The sequence below is a fragment of the Fukomys damarensis genome, unplaced genomic scaffold (genome assembly GCF_012274545.1).
Source record: "Fukomys damarensis isolate Sample0158 unplaced genomic scaffold, DMR_v1.0_HiC HiC_scaffold_13, whole genome shotgun sequence".
NCBI lineage: Eukaryota > Metazoa > Chordata > Mammalia > Rodentia > Bathyergidae > Fukomys > Fukomys damarensis.
In genome coordinates, this window is record NW_022900925.1 from 36107953 (window position 1) to 36128202 (window position 20250).

The 20250-nt window shown below is 39.6% G+C and overlaps 1 protein-coding gene across 2 annotated transcripts in view; it reads right to left on the reverse strand.

The window, feature by feature from the left end:
- Fbxl20 (F-box and leucine rich repeat protein 20) overlaps positions 1–19577 on the reverse strand; it is a 44454-nt gene extending 24877 nt beyond the window's left edge. For both annotated transcript variants that reach the window (XM_010620054.2, XM_010620053.2), the window contains exons 1-4: positions 19507–19577; positions 5997–6051; positions 3055–3129; positions 1453–1547 (exon numbers count right to left, since the gene is read on the reverse strand). In XM_010620054.2, coding sequence (XP_010618356.1) covers positions 1453–1547; positions 3055–3129; positions 5997–6051; positions 19507–19568 — 287 coding nt within the window. In that variant the 5' untranslated portion in view covers positions 19569–19577. The remainder of the gene's footprint in view (positions 1–1452; positions 1548–3054; positions 3130–5996; positions 6052–19506) is intronic.
- Positions 19578–20250: the final 673 nt, after the last annotated feature.

The window sequence follows — 20250 nt, forward strand, 5'->3', positions numbered from 1 at the left end:
CTATCCCATTCACCAGCAGTACACAGCAGCTGGGCATGGTACTATACTTTAGTCTCAGGAAGGAGGATCATAAGTTCATTACCAGCCTAGGCAATTCAAAATAAAAAAATACAGCAAAGGATATAGTTCAGTACAAAAAGACCCTGTATTCAATTCTCAGCACCCCTCCACAAAAGTATATAATAACATGGGACTTGCAACTGCCATCTCAAGTATGGGCCGTCTTTTGGACTGAGCCCTTATCCTATGGGGTCTAAGGTAACTGTGTGCTGTCAGTATTGAGTTATAAAACACCAAAAAATTGGCCATCGAAGCCGGGCCTGGTGGTGCACATCTGTAATCCCAGCACTTGGGAGACTGAGGCAGGAGGATCACTACACCTGGGCTATATAATAGCGAGTTTCAGGTCAGTCTCAACTACATAGTGAGACCCTGTCTCAAAAAACATCATCAGAAAACAACAACAACAACAACAACAACAACAACAACAACAACAACAATTGATCATTGGTGAAAGACAAAAGTTCAAAGAACAAAAAAACTCAGGTTCTGAAAGAACCACTGAGGATGGGGAATCTGGCCTTTCTGGGGAAGTATATGCTCTGCTTTTTTTTTTTTTTCTGGTACCAGGGATTAAATTCAGGACCCTGTGCTTGCCAGGAAGGTATGGTGCCATTGAGCTACATCCAGGCCCCTATTTTTTTTTTTATTTTGGTACCGGGGATTGAACTTGGGACCTTGTGCTTTCAAGGCAGGCAGTGGAACCACTGAGCTAAATTCTGGCCCCCGGCCCCTATTCTTTTTCTATTTTTTCTTTTCTTTTTTTGATACAGGGTCTCACTATGTAGTTGAGACTGACCTGGAACTCACTATGTAGCCCAGGCTGGTCTCAAACTCACAGGGATCCTCCTGCCTCAGCCACCTGAGTGCTGGGATTACGGGCGTGCACCACCACACCCGGCTTGCCCCTATTCTTAAAACCATTCAATTACCAGATATTTTTCTGTTATAAACAATGTATATGCATTTGAATTTTTAAAAAATGTATTTGAATTTATAACCACTTAGAAATTTTAAAAACTACTTAGGCATTTTCTGGTGAGGTGATGCTGTTCCTTATTTCAATCAAAGTGATTAATGAAGCCAGGGAAGGTGGCCCATGCCTATAATTTCAGCAGTATGGGAAGTTGAAGCTGCAGCATGGTAAATTCCAGCCCAGCCCTCATGATTTAGCAAGACCCCGTCTTGCTATGGTGGTACATGCCTGTAACTGACATGTTGCTGAGGTAGGAAGGTGGATCACTCTGGGTTCCAGGTCAGCCTGTGCTACTTAGTGAGACCCTGTCTCAACAAAAGAGCCTGGGATGCAGTGCCATGTGAATGTCCTGGGTTCAATTTTCAGTTAAAATAAAATCAAAACAGATTAACCAGTAATTATTATTATTTTTTTACCTTAATGCATTGTCTCCTACTCCAAGACACCCACGAAGACTTAACTTTCGTAAAAACCCTCCACATCGTTTTGAAATATTCTCCACTACCCGGCCCTGTAACAAGAAATAGGTAAATAGACAACCTGCCTCACTACTTTTGAGAAAAATACATCCTATTTTGTTTTTAACAATTTATAAACAAAAATGGCTTCTATTTGTTTCAAAGAACTAATTAAATAGGAAAATACTGTTTTCAATTTGTAAGATGTTCTGTATTTGAGGAATGGTATTTTCTCTGTCTTTTATGGCACTATATGAATGTATCCTGTCCATACCTGGTTTAAATCACAGCTCCTAACTGAGCTGGGCACAGTGGCTCGGGCCTGTAATCTGAGCACTTGGGAAGCTAAGGCAGGAGGACTGCCGTGAGTATGAGGCCTATTTAAACTACACAGCGAGACCCTGTCTCAAAAAAAAAACCAAAAACAGATTCCCAGATGCCCAGTGACAGATGAACAGATAAAGAAAATGTGGTTTTTCTGGCAGGAATGTAGCTCAGTGACACTGTGCCTGCCTCATAAGCACAAGGTTCTAAGTTCAATTCCTGGTTAAAAAAAAAAAAAGGAGAAAGGAAAATGTGGTTTTTATATACAATGGAGTACCACTATGCACAAAGAAGAGTAAACTTGAGACATTTTTAGGTAAATGGATATACCTTGAGATTATACTTTTAACTGAAATAAATTGGACAACCATGTTTAAATATCACATTGTTTCTCTTGTGTGAGAAACCAAAAGTGTGAATAAGGACCAAATGGCTGACAGCTTTTGGGAAGCAGGAAGAAAATGTTTAAATGGGAAGGGAACCAAGGGAAGGGGACGGGAGAAGTGAAAGAAAGGAAAAGGGAAAAAAGAAGAGAATAGAAGGAAAAAAATGGAAACAAAGCTTTTATAAATAAGGAGCAAAAGAAAGGTTGAAGGGAGGGAAGAGGAATGGGGGGGGAAGCAGCAAGATATTTTATGTACAGTACAAATTCCCTATGATGAATGTGATCATTATGCATACTAAAAGGGTACCAATAAAATTAATTTAAAACAAACAAAAACAGCTGCTGAGGGACAATATATACTACATATTCATCTTCATATTCTTTCCAAAGAGGCAACATACAAATATCATCCCAACAACTGTTTTTCAATAAACAAATATAAAATGAGCAAACTCCAAACACATTCATTCATAACTTGGCAAAAATGAAACACCTGGGGGATGTAGCTCAGTGGTGCCCCCGCCTGCCTCACAAGCACAAGGTCCCGAGTTTGATCCCTCATACCCCTTCAAAAAACAAAACAAAACAAAACCCTCAACACCTCCAAACCTGGGGTCCTATTCAGGACTAAAATTTACTCTAAATAACTTAGTATTATTTCAATGAAATAATTTTGCTTATGCTCAAAACTAAAACTCTTGGGAACTTCTGGAAACTCCCATGAGTTTCAGATATAATGAAAATAGTAGTTTCTCTCTTTGGGGAAAATAAGATTTATATGGCTGGTGCTCATCTGTTCCACACCGTAATTACTAACAAGAGAAATGGGGCCACACAACACGTAATTATACCTCAATATCCCTCTGGAAATCAAATAGATCAATTCGCTGCCAGTTGCTGCCATCCAGAGCAAGAACATTCCAGGCCTATTTTCCAGAAAAAAGAGACGGAGAAAAGTTGAAAGAAAGAAAAAAGCAATATTCACATTTACCAGTCAACCAAATAATGACTGAAGCACAGTGAAAAACCCTCCAGTGCCTACTGGTAATTTATCCCAGCCCATCTGCCTTAATCTGATACGTACTTTTCTCTCCATCGGTGAGTGGGTAGAGAAACTTATAGCTACAGAAGATCTTGAACTAGGGAAGGGCAGGTTGTGGTGCTATAACCAAGACCAGATTAGAATGGACTAGACTTCCTCACCTCCGTTATTTAGCAGTTCTGGGATAGAATTTAGGGCCTCTACTCTAAACTTCATCCCCAGTCCTTTTTACTGTTTGTTTTGATATAGGGGCTTGTTGTATTAGAGGTCTATAATCCCAGCTACTAAGGAGGCTGAGGCAGGAAGACTTGAAGAATCCAACTTGGGCAATTTATCAAGACTCTCTCAGAAATAAGGGTTCAGGATGTAGCTCAGTGGTATAGTGTTACCTAGCATGTGTGAAGCTATGGGTTCAAACTCCAGTACTGGTGGAAAAAAAAAATCATCCTAATACCATTGGTAGTTTTCAAAATAGCTGATATAAGCCAGGCGTGGTGGTGTACGCCTGTAATCCCAGCACTCTGGAGGCTGAGGCAGGAAGATCGCTGTGAGTTCCAGGACCAGGCTAGGCTACATAGTGAGTTCCAGGTCAGTCTTTTTTTTTTTGGTACCGGGGATTGAACTCAGGTCCTTGCGCTTGCAAGGCAGGCCACAACCAAACCACCGAACCGCTGAGCTAAATCCCCGGCCCGAGGTCAGTCTTAATTACATAGTGAGACCCTGTCTCAAACAAACAGAAAGAAACAAACAAAAAAAAAACCCACCCCAAAATAGCTAATGCATGCATACTGATTGATAAGGTATGTAAAATAGTCATTCTTACTGTGTTTATCTTTGAAGGTATGTAAAATAGTTGTTCTTACTGTGTTTATCTTTGAAGGTGGTCCTAAGTGTCCCTTCAAATCCTTACCATAACTACCTCATGCACACGCACACAAAATGACACCAAAACAACCTTAATGTAGAAAATTTCTGTTGTATTAACTTTAATTTCTGAGTTGGCATGGTGATGCACTCCTATATGGCCAGCACTCTCGCAGACTGAGGCAGGAGGAGCACAAGTTCCAGCTGCCTGGCCCAGGCAACTTAACAAAGACCTTGTCTTGAAATAGAATTTAGAAAAAGGGTTGGGAGTGCAGCTCAGTGCAAAGGCCCCGGGTTCAATCTAGTACCACGAGGAAAAACAAGAAAAAGAAAAGTAATTTCTGCATCTCAGAAGTGAATTTTTGTTAGCTTTTTGGTAGTATTTGTTAAATGAACTAAAAGCTGGCATCGGATTTATAAAAAGATAACTGGAGGCTGGGGATTTAGCACAGTGGCACCACACCTGTCTTGCAAGCACAAGGTCATCAGCTGGATCCCAGGTAAAAAAACAAAACAAAACAAAAACATGCTAACTGTAGGTACATATCTTATTGTTATATTTTTATTATCAAAGAGATTAGAAATGATTCATAGGGTAATTTTCCCATAATGGAGATTTTACCCTATGTTTTAGTGGCAGCCTAGGAAGTTATGATTATTTGGCCATTTTGGTCACAGCAATTTATCTGTTGAGACAAACTGGATAGCTAAGCACAATGTAGAAGCTGATCTAGAAATGTGTTATGGTTTGTATCTAGATGTTCCCCAAAGCCTCATGCACTCAAAGGTGGAGCTTTTCAGATCTGGCCATATCTAGGGGTGTGATACTGGGACTAAGGGTGGGTGGCATTAATTTAGCCCACAGACTGGGATTGGCATAGTTCTGGGCGTGGCTGAATGGACTTACTAAAGACAGAGGCCCCACCCTGACCCTACCTAAAAGGTTTGGGGCTGCTATTTCCTGGTGCCCAGCCATGGACTATTTCTCTTCCACAGGTCCCTGTGCCATGCTGCCCGGTCAGGAAGGCTACAAACTGAGACAAAATAAACCTTTCCTACTCTAGGTGTTGGGTATTTTGTCTTAACAATGAGAAAAGTAAATAAGACAAAATGAAATATGGTTTGCTCTGCAACTTCTTCTTGTCCCCAAGATTGAACCTAGGGCCTATGGATACAAGCCAAGTGCTTTGCCACTGACTCACTTTCCTGTTTCCACCTTTAAACAAATTCTACCTAACCTCTTTTAAGAATTTGGAGAAATAATGTAAAAATTAGATGCCTCGGGGCCGGGAATTTAGCTCAGTGGTGCCACTGCCCGCCTTCCAAGGACTACTTCCTGAGTTTTATCCCTAGTACCACACACACATAAAAAGAATTAGATGCCCAAGACTCATGTATAAATACATATCCAGCTTCCCAGACATATAGGGACTATTTCCTAAGTAGTCCAAGTTGCCTCAAACTTGTAATCCTCTTGCTTCAGCTTCCTGAATAGCTGTTATTATAGCTGTATGCTACCATGCCAGGTTAGGCCTAGCTTTTTAATTTACATGTTCAATGCTTTTTCAGTGAAAATGTTTCCTGCTTATATTACACAAATAAAAGTTACAAAATGTTAGTGAGAGTACATGTATTTAAAATCCCACCACACAATTACATAGGACATGTATGCTATGGCTGAAGTTACAGTCTAAACATAACAATGTACAGGAAAGACCTAAAACATAGTTAACTTACTGCAAAGGCTGTCCTCCTTAGTGACAGGAAGGGGTCCCCTATAATAGTGGTGGGGAACCTATGGCACACATGCCACAGTGGGCTGTTTGTATCATTGAAAGCTCTAAAAGGTTTCCATGATGGCCCTATAATCATGCCAACCATTCTTACCCTAGAAACCTGTGCACAGCGACACAAAGTAACGACATCGAGGAAAGAAAATATCCTAAAAAGAGAGAGAGACAAATTTTACTGAATGACAAAATACTTTCTCTTGATTTTAAAAAAATTATTAGCACATGTTTGCAGTACACATCTTAATTCTTTTTGTCCCCTTCCCTGCCCTCCTTGCTGCATCCTTCATCTCCTGATCCCCTTCCAGAGACAGATCTATTTCTCTACGTTCTATTATCTAACTTTTTTATTTGGTTTTTAATTTACATTTTGGGTTTCCCATGTACACACGTGTGCCCATCCTTAAATACACATAGCAGGCATTGTTTTTTCAAACAAATACATAAAAACTTGAATAATTTACAAAGCTAAGTGCCTACATAAAACATAATGGAGCTGGGCGCGGTGGCGCACACCTGTAATCCCAGCACTTGGGAGGCTGAGGCAGGAGGATCACTGTGAGTTCGAGACCAGCCTGGGCTACATAGTATATTCCAGGTCAGTCTCAACTACATAGTGAGACCCTGTCTCATAAAACCGAAAAAAAAAAAAAAAAATGAAACCAAACCAATGGGAGAAGAGAGTCATTTACTTCCTAATGTACATGTAAGTCCTATATAAGTTCAATTTTTCACATCAAGGGATGATAAATCATTATGCATTGATAGATACTTGCAACATTACCAGACAGAGACCAGGAAGCACTAGTTAGAAGGACGTTGGAATTTCTATTCCATAGTTACCTGAAGTGTAAAAAGCTTCCTAGTTAGCTTAACAGAATGAAGCGTTGTTGTTTAATCATCAGAGGCCATTAATCTTATTCAGGCACTTGTAATAAGCTGAGTTAATAATGGCATCAGATAGAAAATCATGTACATTTTATAATTATTTTTGATCTTTAAATTATACTTTTAAAAAAACAGTGACAAAGTTTCACATTTATTAAAAGTAGGATAAAATATGTTTGGACCAAGTAAATTAGGAAAAAGGGAGGGAAAAAAAACCCCATACCTTGGGGCTGGTGATTTAGCTCAGTGGTTCTGCCACCTGCCTCCCAAATGGAAGGACCCTAGTTTGATCCCTGGTACCACACCACCACCACCACCACACACACCTTGTAGCATAGGGTAGGCTACTGTGAAGAGAGACACAATAGCCTCCACATTAACCATCTCTACTATACAGTTCAGTGGTATATTCACTCTACTTTCAGTCTCTGTAGGGCTGACTACTCTAGGAACTGAAACTTTTGTCATTTGTGCCTCACAATTTCATTTAGCAAAATTTCTCAAAGTTCGCCAAGGTTGTGAGCATATACAGAATTCCTTTTGCACTGCATGTATATGACACAATTACACACATCCACTGAGGGATACTGGCTTGTTTTCACCTTTTAGCTACTGCGGGTTCTGCCCCTATAAACATGAGCATACAAATTCCTGTACGCTTTCAATATTTTTGGTATACACGCAGAAGCAGAACTGCTGAATCACCTAATGTTGTTTTAATTTTTTGAGGATCATCAGCACACAAATATTCTAACTTCTGCACATCTTTGTCACCACTCTACTTTGCTTGCTAGCTATTTATTTATTTATTTATTTATTTATTTATTTATTTATTTATTTGTTTGTTTATTTATTTATTTAGACAGGGTCTCGCTATGTAGTTTAGACTGCTCTGGAACTCCCTGTGTAGCCCAGGCTGGTCTCAAACTCACAGCGATCTTCCTGCCTCAGGACCCCCGGCCCCCACCACTGCTGGGATTACAGGTGTACGCCACCATGCCCGCCGGGCTTTTTATTTTTATTTTTAAAAGTCTTTATTGATGGATGTGAAATGGGAACTGGTATCTCAGATGTTTTGTGAGACAGGGTCTCACTATGCAGTTCAACCTGTCCTTGAACTCACTATTCAGCCCAAGCTGGCCTCCAACTCAGTGATTCTCTTTCTGGATTCTTCTGCTTAGGCTGCCCAGTGCTGTGTTGTGACTTGCATTTCCCTAATGATTAGTCCCTGAAAATCCTTTCGTGTTTCTCAGCCATGTACATATCTTCTTTGGAGAACCAATTGTTTAAGTCATTTAACCATTTTAAAATTAAGTTGTTCTTGAGTCAGGGATTTAGCTCAGTGGTACCACCACCTGCCTCTCAAGTAAAAGGTCCTGCATTCCATCAGGGTACCAGAATAAAACAAAAATAAACAAACAGCTGGGTGTGGTGGTGCACACCAGTAATCCCAGTGTTCAGGAGCCTGAGGTAGGAGGACAGCTGGGCTACATGGTGAGTTCTAGGTCAGTGTCAACTACATAGCCAGACTCTGTTGCAAAAAAACCAACCAAAGAAACAAAAAACAAAACACCAAAACAAACCAACAAAAAATTAAGTTGCTCTTTATGTAGTCTAGACAATAATTCTTTTTTTTATTTTTATTTTTAAAATTTTTGGTACTGGGGATCAAACTCGGGTCCTTGCGTTTGCGAGGTAGGCAGCAGAACCACTACATTCCTGGCCCAAATGTAATTTTTCCTTTTTTTGGTACTGGGGATCGAACTAGGGACTTTGCGCTTGTAAGGCAGGTGGTGGAACCACTGAGCTAAATCCCCATCCCAATAATTCTTTATCATATACATAATTAGCACATTTTTTTTTTGCTATCCTGACAATTGCCTTTTTACTGCTGGGTGTCCTTTTTTTGTTGTTGTTTTTGAGACACGGTTTTGCTATGTAGTTCAGGCTGGCCTCTTAAATACTCAGTGATCCTCTTCACCTGGCTCCCTGGGTGTCCTCTGATACACAGAAACTTTTAATTATGCAAAACTTGACCTTAGCCAAAAGGACAAGCAGGAATAAAAAACTTTTAATTATGAAGTAGTCACATTTACTTATTTTTCTTTTGCTTTCTGAGCTTTTGGCATCACATCTGAGAACTCAATGACAAGTCCAATGTCATGAAGCTCTGCTTGTTTTCTTTCAAGAATTTTTATAGCTTTAGCTCTTTCATTTAGGTCTTTTGATTCATTTTCTCTTTACCCCCTTTTTTTGGTACCAAGGATTGAACTGGGGACCTTGCACTTGCAAGGCAGGCAGCAGAACCACCGAGCTAAATCCCTAGCCCTTTTGATTCATTTTCAATTGATTTTTGTCAATGGTGTAAGGTAAGGGTCTAATTTCCATTTTTTTTTTCTTTTGTTTTTGGTGGTGCTGTAGATAAAGTCCAGGGTCTTGAATTTGGTGAGCATGATACCAATGTGCTACATTCCCCAGCCCAACTTAATTCTTTTGCATGAGGGTATTTGGTTTTCTCAACGTCATTTGTGTCTTCCCTTCAAAAACCACTGAGCTGGGCATGGCAGTACAAGCTTGTAATCTCAGCACTTGGGAGGGTGTGCAAGGACGGTTCCAAGTTCAAGGCCAGCCTGAACTACACCATGTCTCAAACCAACCAACCATATTGACAATGGGCATAGTGGCATACACTTGTAATCCTGGCACTCTGTAAGGCCTCAGCAGGAGGATGGCAAGTTTGAGTGCAGTCTGGGTGACTTAAAACTTACGGAGACTGTCTTAAAATGAAAAAAATTAAAAAGGGATGGCATGTAGCTCAGTGTGAAAGTGCTGGGTTCAATTCTCAATACTGAAAATAAAACTAACCATGTATGTCAAGATTTATTTCTAGGCTCTCCGTTCTATTCCACTGGCTTATTTGTCTTATGCCAATACACTATTTAAAATATTTTCGGTTTTAGGGCTGGGGATTTAGCTCAATAGTGCTGCCACCTGCCTTACAAGCACAAGGTCCTGAGTTTGATTCCCTGATACAAATAAATAAATATATATTTTCAGTTTTAAAGCAAGAAAGTGTTTTTGATTCAAACAGTTGCATGATGTCATAAAAACTAGTACTAGAAACCGAGTTGTTTACAAGAAATTTTCCTTCTACTTCCCTTCCACATTTACTTTTTGAATAAATTTCTGTGTTTTGCTTTTTGGCAGTACTGGGGATTGACCAGGGCCTTGAGCATGCTAGGCAAGCACTCTATTAATGACCTACATCCCCATGCCCTAAAGATTTCTGATACCATTTGAAGAAATACAGTGGAAGGGATTGAACTTTTTTGTTTTGTTTTGATTCAGTTTGGTACTACAGACTAATCCCAAGACCTTCACAACTGAGCTACACATATCTCCTGTGCCTTTTATTCTGAGATAGGGTCTTGGTCAATTGACTAGGCTCAGCTCAAACTTGCAATCTTTCTGCTTCAGCCTCCCAGAGTGCCAGAATTACAGGTGTCTGCCACTATACCAGGTTCAAGGACCTCATTAAAACTGGTAAATGAAATGCAAGGGTTAAGTAAACAGGGTAAGTAAACAGAACTGAATGATATATTGCAGTCTCAGAAAGACACCAGCAAGGGGCAGGAAAGTCTGAACAGAAGCCCAGAAGGGCCAGAGATTTTGCTCAGCACCACTGTTCCTGCCTTGCAAGCACAAGGTCCTGAGTTCAATCCCTGGTTTAATAAAAAAGAAAAAAAAAGAAAAAAAAAAAAGGAGCTGAATAGAAAGAAGCCCAGAGAGCAATTACAGTGAAATAATGAAATGAAAGTAGGTGTCTGTGGGCAGTCTACTTTAATGCTTAGAGTCGGCTTTTTCCAAAGAGTACCAGATCCATAGGATCAAACAGGGAAAAAAACCTATTCATATTTAGAGGTTGGAGAGTTTCACATATTCATTCAAAAGCACTTCTAAGGCTGTCTGAGGTCCCTGTGGCTAAGCAGGAGCTTGAGGTAGACACAAGTAAATATCTGAGAAGCACTAAGTACTACAAATGTCAGTGAAAGCCTGCACTAGGAGATACTGGAATGTGCTCCTGAATGATCAAAGCAAAAGAGAGATGGCCAAGATCCAAGGAAGAGAATCTTCCAGGTAGAGGGAGCAGTGAGTATGCAAGGACTAAGGTGGTGAAGCTAGAATCAGCACGCACAGGCAAGTCTTTATGGAGCTTCTGCTGTGTGCCCTGCACCAACCTAGTAGTTTCTTACCATAATCCATGGGATAGATGCTGTTATCCTCCCCATTTACAGATGAGGGCATAGCAAAGTGTAGAGTTCACAGGGCTGGATTACACAAGGTTTTGTAGTCTCAGACTGGACTGAGTTGGGGGAGCGAAAGGTGGTAGGCCTCTGAGTGATACCATCTACCTTAGATGAGAGTAGGATCACTACACCTGCCCTCAGATAAAAAAGTGCAATTAAGCTCACGAGTCAGGAGGCAACTGTCACTGTCTAGCTGACAGAGCGGCACAGGACTTGCAGGGACGAGGGCAGATCTGACAGGATTTGATGGCTGGGTGAGGTCTCGGAAACAATGGGGTGGTTCAAAGTGCCGTGAACTACAATGGGGGACTCTGAAGGACCATGACATTGGTGCCTTACTCAAGAGCTTTGTTTTGGATGTTATAGAATATCTGACTAGAAATACTAGTTTGATACAAGAAACTGGAGGGTAAAACCTCTTTACTTTTTCACACAGCTACTGCAGTATTTCATCTTTCCCATGCCTTTTTTTTGGTACCGGGAATCGAACTTGGGCCCCTGTCCTTGTGAGGCAGATGGTGGCACCAATGAGTTCTCCCATGTCTTATTTTAGTGCTTTTGCTTTTTTTTGGAGCTAGAGTCTTGGTTTGTAGCTCAGAATGCCTTCACCATGTATCCTGGGGATTCTCCTGCCTAAGCCTCTGAGTACTGGGATTACAGGTGTGTGCCACCACACCTGGTTCTCTTCTTTTATTATACTTTGCTTATACTTTTATTATACTCTTCCTGGTCTCAGCCTCACCAGTGCCACCATGCCTGGCCTTTTCCAACTTCTTTATTTTTAAGTCTTACTCTGGCTTATCTCCTTTTTTCCCCTTTTCAGTCTCCAAATGGCAGGTATGGGAGAACATATAAACATGGTAAGGAGAGGCTAGATTTCTTGGTTCCTTGAAGCAGATCTGATACTACTCTGATGGTCCTTAAGAGTAAATTTCCCATCTTTTAAAATATTAAGCACTGTACTCTGAAAAACAAATATTCTTTCATTTCTTTTTTGGCACCAGGGCTCGATCTCAGGAGCTTGCACTTATGAGGCAGGTACATTACCACTGAGCTACATTCCCTGCCCTTTTTTGAGGCACGGTCTCCCTTTGTAGTTCAAGATGGCCCTGAACTCACTATATAGCCCAGGTTTGCCTCAAACTCCCAGCCATCATCCTGCGTCAGCCTCCTGAGTGCTGGGATTATAAGCATACGTCACCATGCCTGGCTTAATACTCTTTCATTTGTTTTGTTTTTTTTTGGGAACCGGGGATCAAACGCTGGTCCTTGTGCTTGCAAGGCAGGCGGCAGAACCACTGAGCCAAATCCCTGGCCCCAGTATTCTTTCATTTCTGAAATACTGTTTATTTTTCTTGTCCTCCAGTATGAGGACTTTATGTCCTTTAAGAACAGTATTATAACCAAAACATTGTTTGTCCTTGAGCAAATGACCCATTTTTATAAATATTCCAGGGAGGTAGGGTGAGGAGGGAGAGTGACAGATGGTTTTTCAGATATGTGTTTCTCATGGACCCCAGCAACCTTGCAATAGAGGATCTCCACAAAAGCCAGAAGAAATCCATAGAACATCAGGCTGGTGGTCAAATGTACACAGACCTGGGAGACTCCATAGAGCACACACCTCGACAACCCTACTTCTACTCTTAGAATATACACCGAGTGAGCTCTCAACATCAAGATCCCAATGAGTTAGTTTTCATGTGAATTTAGCCACTACAGAAGGAGAGGACAAACACAATCATAGTGCTCTTCTGTTCAAATAGTTAAGAGCTTAGGCCTTCCAGTTTCATCTGGCTTAGTAAAATCAATGTGAAAAATCCTCAGGACCTAAATCCCTTATACCACTCCTCAAGTAATCTGTGTACATGTTTGTTATGATTTTGTAACTGCCTGACCTCTATTTATTCTATGTACTGTGTTTATTCCATGTACCTCAGTTCAGCAGAGTGCTGAGATTAGAAGGGGTATACCACCATACCTGGGCTTTTGGTCTATTTTGCTATGCACAAAATTATTCAGAGGCAACATTTATTGATTCTTCATAAGAAAATGTGTGTTGTAGGGACAGAAGACTTATTACAAGGAAACAACAATGACTGTTTTAGGGTAAAGGAGACTTTTTACAGTCTGTATATTACCATCCTCTCAACACTATGCATGAGGCCAACTCCAAGCAGCTACAGGACTGAACTTAATGGCTGAGCTGCCACCCACAACAAGGGAGACAAAGTTTATAGTCTGGGCACAGCTAAAATAACTACCTACTACACACAACTAAGTTTGGAGAAAGAAATCCCAAACTGAAAATAAACAGAAGCAATGCTACAGTTCAAAACGAGGGCCTCCCCAATGCTAGGTAAGTGCTCTACTATGAGCTCTAATGTAATATGTTTTTCAGTTTTTCTTTAAGCTGTATTTTAAATGAGTAACATAAAACAACCAAAGTAAAGTAACTTTTTTTCTTTGAAAAACAAAAAATCAAAACAGGGTTTTGCTGTGTAGTTCAAGCTGGCCTTGAACTCACTATTGAGCCCAGGATGGCTCTAACTATTCCCTCTCTCTACATATATGTATTTTTTTCTTCTTTTTTTCTTCAGAACTACAACTGAACCGAAGGCCTTTCTTTGCACTGAGTTACACCCACAGCACCCACCTTTTTAAAAAATATTTTGAGATAGGGTCTCTTAAATTATCTAGGCTGGGTGCAAACTTGTGATTCTCTTGCCTTAGCCTCCTACAATGTTTGGATTACAGGTATGTGACACCATACCCAGCCTCAAAGTAATTTTTTCTTTTTCCCACCTATTTTCTGTATATCACCAAGCTAGAGACAAAAACCAAACCGAAACCAAACAATAAATATATTCTAGTTAAAAATTTCAAACAATAATATGGGTTAATCCCTTTATGTGCTTTATAGGATTGAGAAAGTAATAGAAAGATATTGTGAATAGTATTATTTCTCCTGTGGAGAAACTAGGGCTAGAAAGAGAATTACAAGTCAGTAAAAGCATATTGACATAATGTGCCTCCTGTTGTGAAAGCCAGCAAAGGGAACAAGACCATTTCTATGGTATACTTGCCAAAATACAGAAAGCATCAAACAAAGCTCTACTGAAAGACACTCTTGACAGGGTCTCTAAATTGCTTGAACTCATGATCCTCCTGCCTCAGCCTCTCAAAGTGCTGGTATTATACCATGCACCACCACACTCACCCTGAATAGTCTAAAAAATGAATGACCAGAGTCTTCAGAACTATTAAGATTCTGAAGAAAGACAAAGGAAGTGCTCCAGACTAGATGAGGCTAAAGAACCAACAATTTAGTGGAAGGTGTAATACTGCATTGGCTCCTGGGCCACAAAATGATATTTGAAAAATAAGTCCTGCAATGTTAATTCCCTAATTTTGATAACTACATTGTTGAGATATAAGATGCTAAGATTTGGAGAAGATGGAGTATACTTGAATTTTCTGTCCTATTCTTGCAACTTTTTAAGTATGATACTATTTCAAAATAAAAACTTAAGACTATAAGAATATCTAAAAGAGGGGCTGGGGATTTAGCTCAGTGGTTCCGCTGCCTACAATGCAAGTGCAAGGTTCTAAGTTTGATCTCTGGTACCGAGGGGTGGGGGGTGGGGAGAATATCTAAAAAAAAATGGCATAATAAAAGATCATTTTTATATTCTAACTACTCATTATATTCCTGAAGAGCATCTTCTGATTCCTTATTTAAAAAAATTAATTTTATGGTACATTTTAGGTAAATAATGACATTCATCATTGGAAATTTGTACCTTTACATAGTTTATCTCGGTTATTTTTTCCCCATTCCCTTGCCTTCCCTTTAACCCCTCTACCCCTCCCTATTTACAAAGACTTTATTTCCATTTTTTCCTTTTCTCATATTAATTCCACACCTCCCCCTTGGTTTTTTGAGATAGGGTCTCACTGTGTAGTTCAGGCCACCCTTGAACTTCCTATGTATTCCAGGGTGGCCTGAAACTCACGGTGATCCTCCTGCTTTAGCCTCCTAAAATGCTAGGACTATAGGGAAGCGCCACCACACCTGGCATTTTTTTTTTTTCTAACGAAAGGTCTAGGCTTGCTTTGAACTTGCTGTCTAGACAAGACTGGCCTGAACTTCCCATCTTCCTGACTCAGTCACCCACTGGGATTACAGACGAGGGTCATTTCCAAATTTGAACTATATACTCTAAAGCAATTTAAAACTATGTAATCTTTAAAAGTGAATTATGAAATTCAATAATTAAAAAAATTACAAATGTTCCAGAGTGAATTTATACAGTATTTACACATGACCAATTGTTACCTGTCCAGTATACTGTCCAAAATATATGAAAATCTCTTCCCAATTTGGCTCTGTTTAAGTTTAATCTGTTGTACAGTTAAGTTTACTAATAAATAGTATGGATAGAGGCATGAATATGATGAAAATATATACAATGAAACCACGCCAAAACATGTGAAACTGGGGATAGGGAAGGGCCTGGAGGTGAATGATTACAGTCTATCGTGTGCATGTACAAATCTGCTAACATGAAACCCTGTTTAACCAGTATGCATTAATAAAAAATGTGGCAAAATGAAAAAGAAAATTTTTTTTCAAGCAAGGTCTTGTTACCTATTCCAGGCTGGCCTTGAACTCATAGTGATCCTAGTTGGTTCAGCCTCCCAAGTGCTGGGATTACAGGTGTGTGCTACCATACCCATCTTGAAAAGATAAGTAGTTTTGTTTATGGTGTCAAACCAGTTTCCTTCCTTACCAGGGTATCAATTTTATCCGGTTGCCAATTTAGGAACCTGCTTCCAACATTAAATTCAGAATTAGCTGTTGGAAACTCAAACTCATTTCCTCACAGAAACCATATCATAAAGTGGTAGCTGAGTCTCCAGATAGTTTAGAAATGAGCCACCTAAACCTATCTGCACACAAATGTCAGTTCCAATATAACAAATAAAATCAGAACCAAATGCTCATTGATAAATAGGTTGCTTCTCTAGTATTGTCTTAAGAAGGAAGCCAGTCACAGACCTTCCTTATCTCCTTTTCTGAAGACCTCAATTTATGGTTTATTATTCCCATATCCTAGCCAGCCATCGGTTACTCCTAATTTTCCCACTCCCAACCCCTGCACGGGAATGAATGGGCTCAGGTGGTAGTGGCAATGCTAGGCCACAGTTATACACCTGTGTCCAACATTGAAGAACGAAGAGGACAGGCAGAATTAAGAAGTCTGGCCTGGGGATGTATCTCAGGGGTAGGGTATTCCCTTAGGGTGCATAACTCTGGGTCTGGGTTAAATCCCTAGTTTTTGTTTTTGTTTTTTTGAGGCAGGGTTTTGCAATGTAGTTCAGGCTAGCCTTAAACTTACTACATAGCCCAGGCTGGCCTTGAATTCATGGTAATCCTCCTGCCTCAGCCTCCAGAATGCTGGAATTACAGGTATATGCCCAGCCCCCAATACTTCTAAATAAATAAATTTATTTCATATATTCCTGTGCATGTATATGATAAATTATAGTAACATTCAGTCTCTGCCCCATATCATTTTTTCACTTCATCAACATTAGGGGTACACACGAGACTCGATTTGGTCAATGAATGAAAATGAACAAACAGTAACCGACTGATTGAATTGAATGATTTTTGGCAGTACCTAAGACTCACCCCCAGGGCCTTTGCACTGAGTTATATCCCCAGCACTTTTAAAAACTTTTTATTTTGAGCCGGAGACTTAGCTCAGTGGTTCGGTGGCCTGGCTTGCAAGCGCAAGGACCCGAGTTCAATCCCCGGTACCAAAAAACCAAAACAAAACAAAACAAAACAAAACAAATCCCTTTTTTTTTTTTTTTTTTTTTGAGACAGGAGCTTGGAAAGTCACTAGGTTGTCTAGGGTGGGCTTGAACTGGTGATTCTCCTGTCTCAGTCTCCCAGGGTGCTGGGTGTAAACCACCAGCCCAGCTGCCAGTTTCTTCTTCTGTAACTTCTAAACTAAGAGTTTATAGTGGCTGGGCGTGGTGGTGCATGCCTGTAATCCCAGCGCTCCCGAGGCTGAGGAAGGAGGATTGCTGAGTTTGAGACCCGCCTGGGCTACATAGTGAGTTCCAGGTCAGTCTCGACTACATAGTGAGACCCTGTCTCAAAAAACCAAAGTTTATAAAGGCTGGGGATTTAGCTCAGTGGTTCTACCACCTGCCATGCAAGCACAAGGACCTGAGTTCAATCCCCAGTACCAAAATAAAATAAAATAAATAAATAAAAAATTAGAGTTTATAAATTGGGGGTTATGTTATGTTATAAGTAATCCCAAATGCAACATCTACATGTTAAAAATACGTCATTATCTATAATCTGGGAAAGGAAAGGTTTCAAATTATCCTTGGCTTTTTCATTTTTAAAATAACTCTTCTCTTGCTTATACATAACCATTTTTACAAAACCATTTTACTCCAAATACAAGTCACTTCAGACATATATTTAGACACTGGAAAAAAGAATAAGGGGAAAAGATGGATTAGAATCACTCTTTAATGGGCCTGAGGATTTAGCTCAGTGGTTCCAACACTTGCCTTGCAAGTGCAAGGTCCCAAGTTCAATCCCGGGTACAAAAAAAAAAAAAAAAAAAAAAAAAAAAAAAAAGGAGGGTAAAAGAAAAGAATCACCCTTCAAGACTGAGGATAACAATAAGGTAAGAAATACTATTTCACACATTACATACAACAGGACAAAGAGAAACTTAGTCAACAAAGTCATACACAGGAACAAGTTGAAAAACATGCTACTAAATTAACCACTTAGAAGTCCAAAAAAATACAGGATGAAAAGGATGACCAAAAACTGCATATTTTTCTTTTTTTATACAGGGTCTCACTATGTAGGTGAGACTGAACTGGAGCTCACTATGTAGCCCAGGCTGGTCTTGAACTCACAGTGAGCCTCCTGCCTCAGCCTCCCGAGTACTGGGATTGCATGTGCGCACCACCAAGCCCGGCTTTTTCATTAAGTTTTATAAGATAATAGGAAAATATAAAAACGATTTTATCAAATTTATTCAAACTTTTCTTTGTATAATATACCTTAAAACGTTCAATATACAATACAGTGTTACAATCTGGACAGTATTATCTGGTCTCTTTCGGAATTCTTTTGCCATTATTGTCTTCCTTTGAGGAACACATTTTACACCATCATGTGGGCCTTTCATTTTTTTGTGGATGGTGTAATCCCAATAAAAAGTTTACCCACTAAAAATAATGGTGAAGACATCGATACTGGTCATTTTGGTTGGCGTTTCACTGTCCCATATTTTTCAATTATTTGGTCTACTAGACCTAATCTAAATTGTAAATGACTTTTTTGAACTTGTTTTCTTGAATAAATAATAAGTGAGTTCCATACTGTTGGTTCCAGAAGGTGCATAAATATTTTATAATATTGTTCTTCTCATTTTGCAAGATAGCTTGTTAGATGCTGGTCAACTATGTCAATACCATACCTAGAGTTATAATTTGTTTCTTCTTTCAAATTCCATCATTTCTGTATTATACATAGGTGACAACAGGGAGAGATCTTTCTTGCCTTTCCATTTCATGACATAGACTTTTCCTCTGAAATGTTAACACTGCTCCCTTTCGCAGATTTTTTTGGCATTTCCTTCTTATTCAGCCTCAGTGTTCCAAACATGTCCATTTTGTATTGTAAAAGAGTATCACTCAGTTTGGGAAAAGTATAAACATTTTATCTAATGTACTATAAGAGTTTTATAGACTGCAGCATAAAACTGTAAATTATTCTTCATAAATAAACACAAATTAGTGAAAGAAAATACTGAGAACTTACTAGGTTTCATTAGAAACAAACATCAACAGTGAATACAACATTCTAAATTCAAAATTGTAGTATGCCGAAAACAGTCATAGAAAAAAATGTATGACTGTATCTTGTTCAAACAAAAATCGACGGGTTAAAATGGCACCTGCCTGAGGGATGCCTGGTACAGTCAATACTTAAACCCAGTGCTTGAGTGACACCCAGGGTTCAGGGTAAACTGTTTAAGTGGTTAAGCGATCTAATATCTTCACTCACACAATAGAGCAATGTTGTTTAACAAAACAATGAATTAAAAATTTAGGTAATACAGATACTATAATGTACAGCAAATGTGTACTAATAAAAATTTAAGCCAGGCATGGTAGCACATGCCTGTAATCCCAGCACTCAGGAGGCTGAGGCAGGAGGATCGCTGTGAGTTCGAGACCAGCCTGGGCTACATAGTGAGTTTCAGTTCAATCTCAACTACATAGCAAAACCCTGCCTCAAAAAACCAAAACCAAACCAAACCAAAACAAAAACAAACCAATAAAACCAGCATTCAGACTTACCGTAATAGTAGTTCTTTGGGAAGTTTTTTATTGATTACAGCTTCATCACTATTTGAGAACATCTGCAAAAACAAAATACATCAAGTGTTATTTAACATTTTACTAAGATCGACTCAACAAGTTAGAGGTAACTCTCATAGGAGAGAAGTACCAAAGTTAAACTATATTTTCAGAGATGCTTTGGGTTGAAAATATCAAGGCATTCAACTCATTCCTTGTCTGTCTTTTTTTTTTAATTGATACTGAGAATCGAAGTAGGGACCTTGCCCTTGTGCGGCAGGCAGCGGAACCACTGAGCTAAGTCCCTGGTCTCTTATTCCTTGTCTTCTGAGATGAAAAGCTAACAGCAGTTAGAAGAATTAGTGTGCGCAAGACAGTTTCATGTATTTTTTGTTTTTCATGTTCATACTATCCCTATCATTTTACAGATAAGGAACGAAACAAAAACATTTACCACTCAAGTCTCATTATCATGGAGTTATCATCTTTGTTTGTTTTTTTGAGACGGGGTCTCACTATGTAGTTGAGACTGACCTGGAACTCACTATGTAGCCCAGGCTGGTCTCCAACTCACAGCGATCCTCCTGTCTCAGCCTCCAGAGTGCTGGATTACAGATGTGAGCCACCACACCCAGCATGGAGTTATCACCTTTAAATCCCAATGAGATAAGATGTTCTCCAAACCTGGCTCACATATCCTCTTCAAGGAAGTGGTCAGAAGCCCACAGTGGTGTACATTCCCTT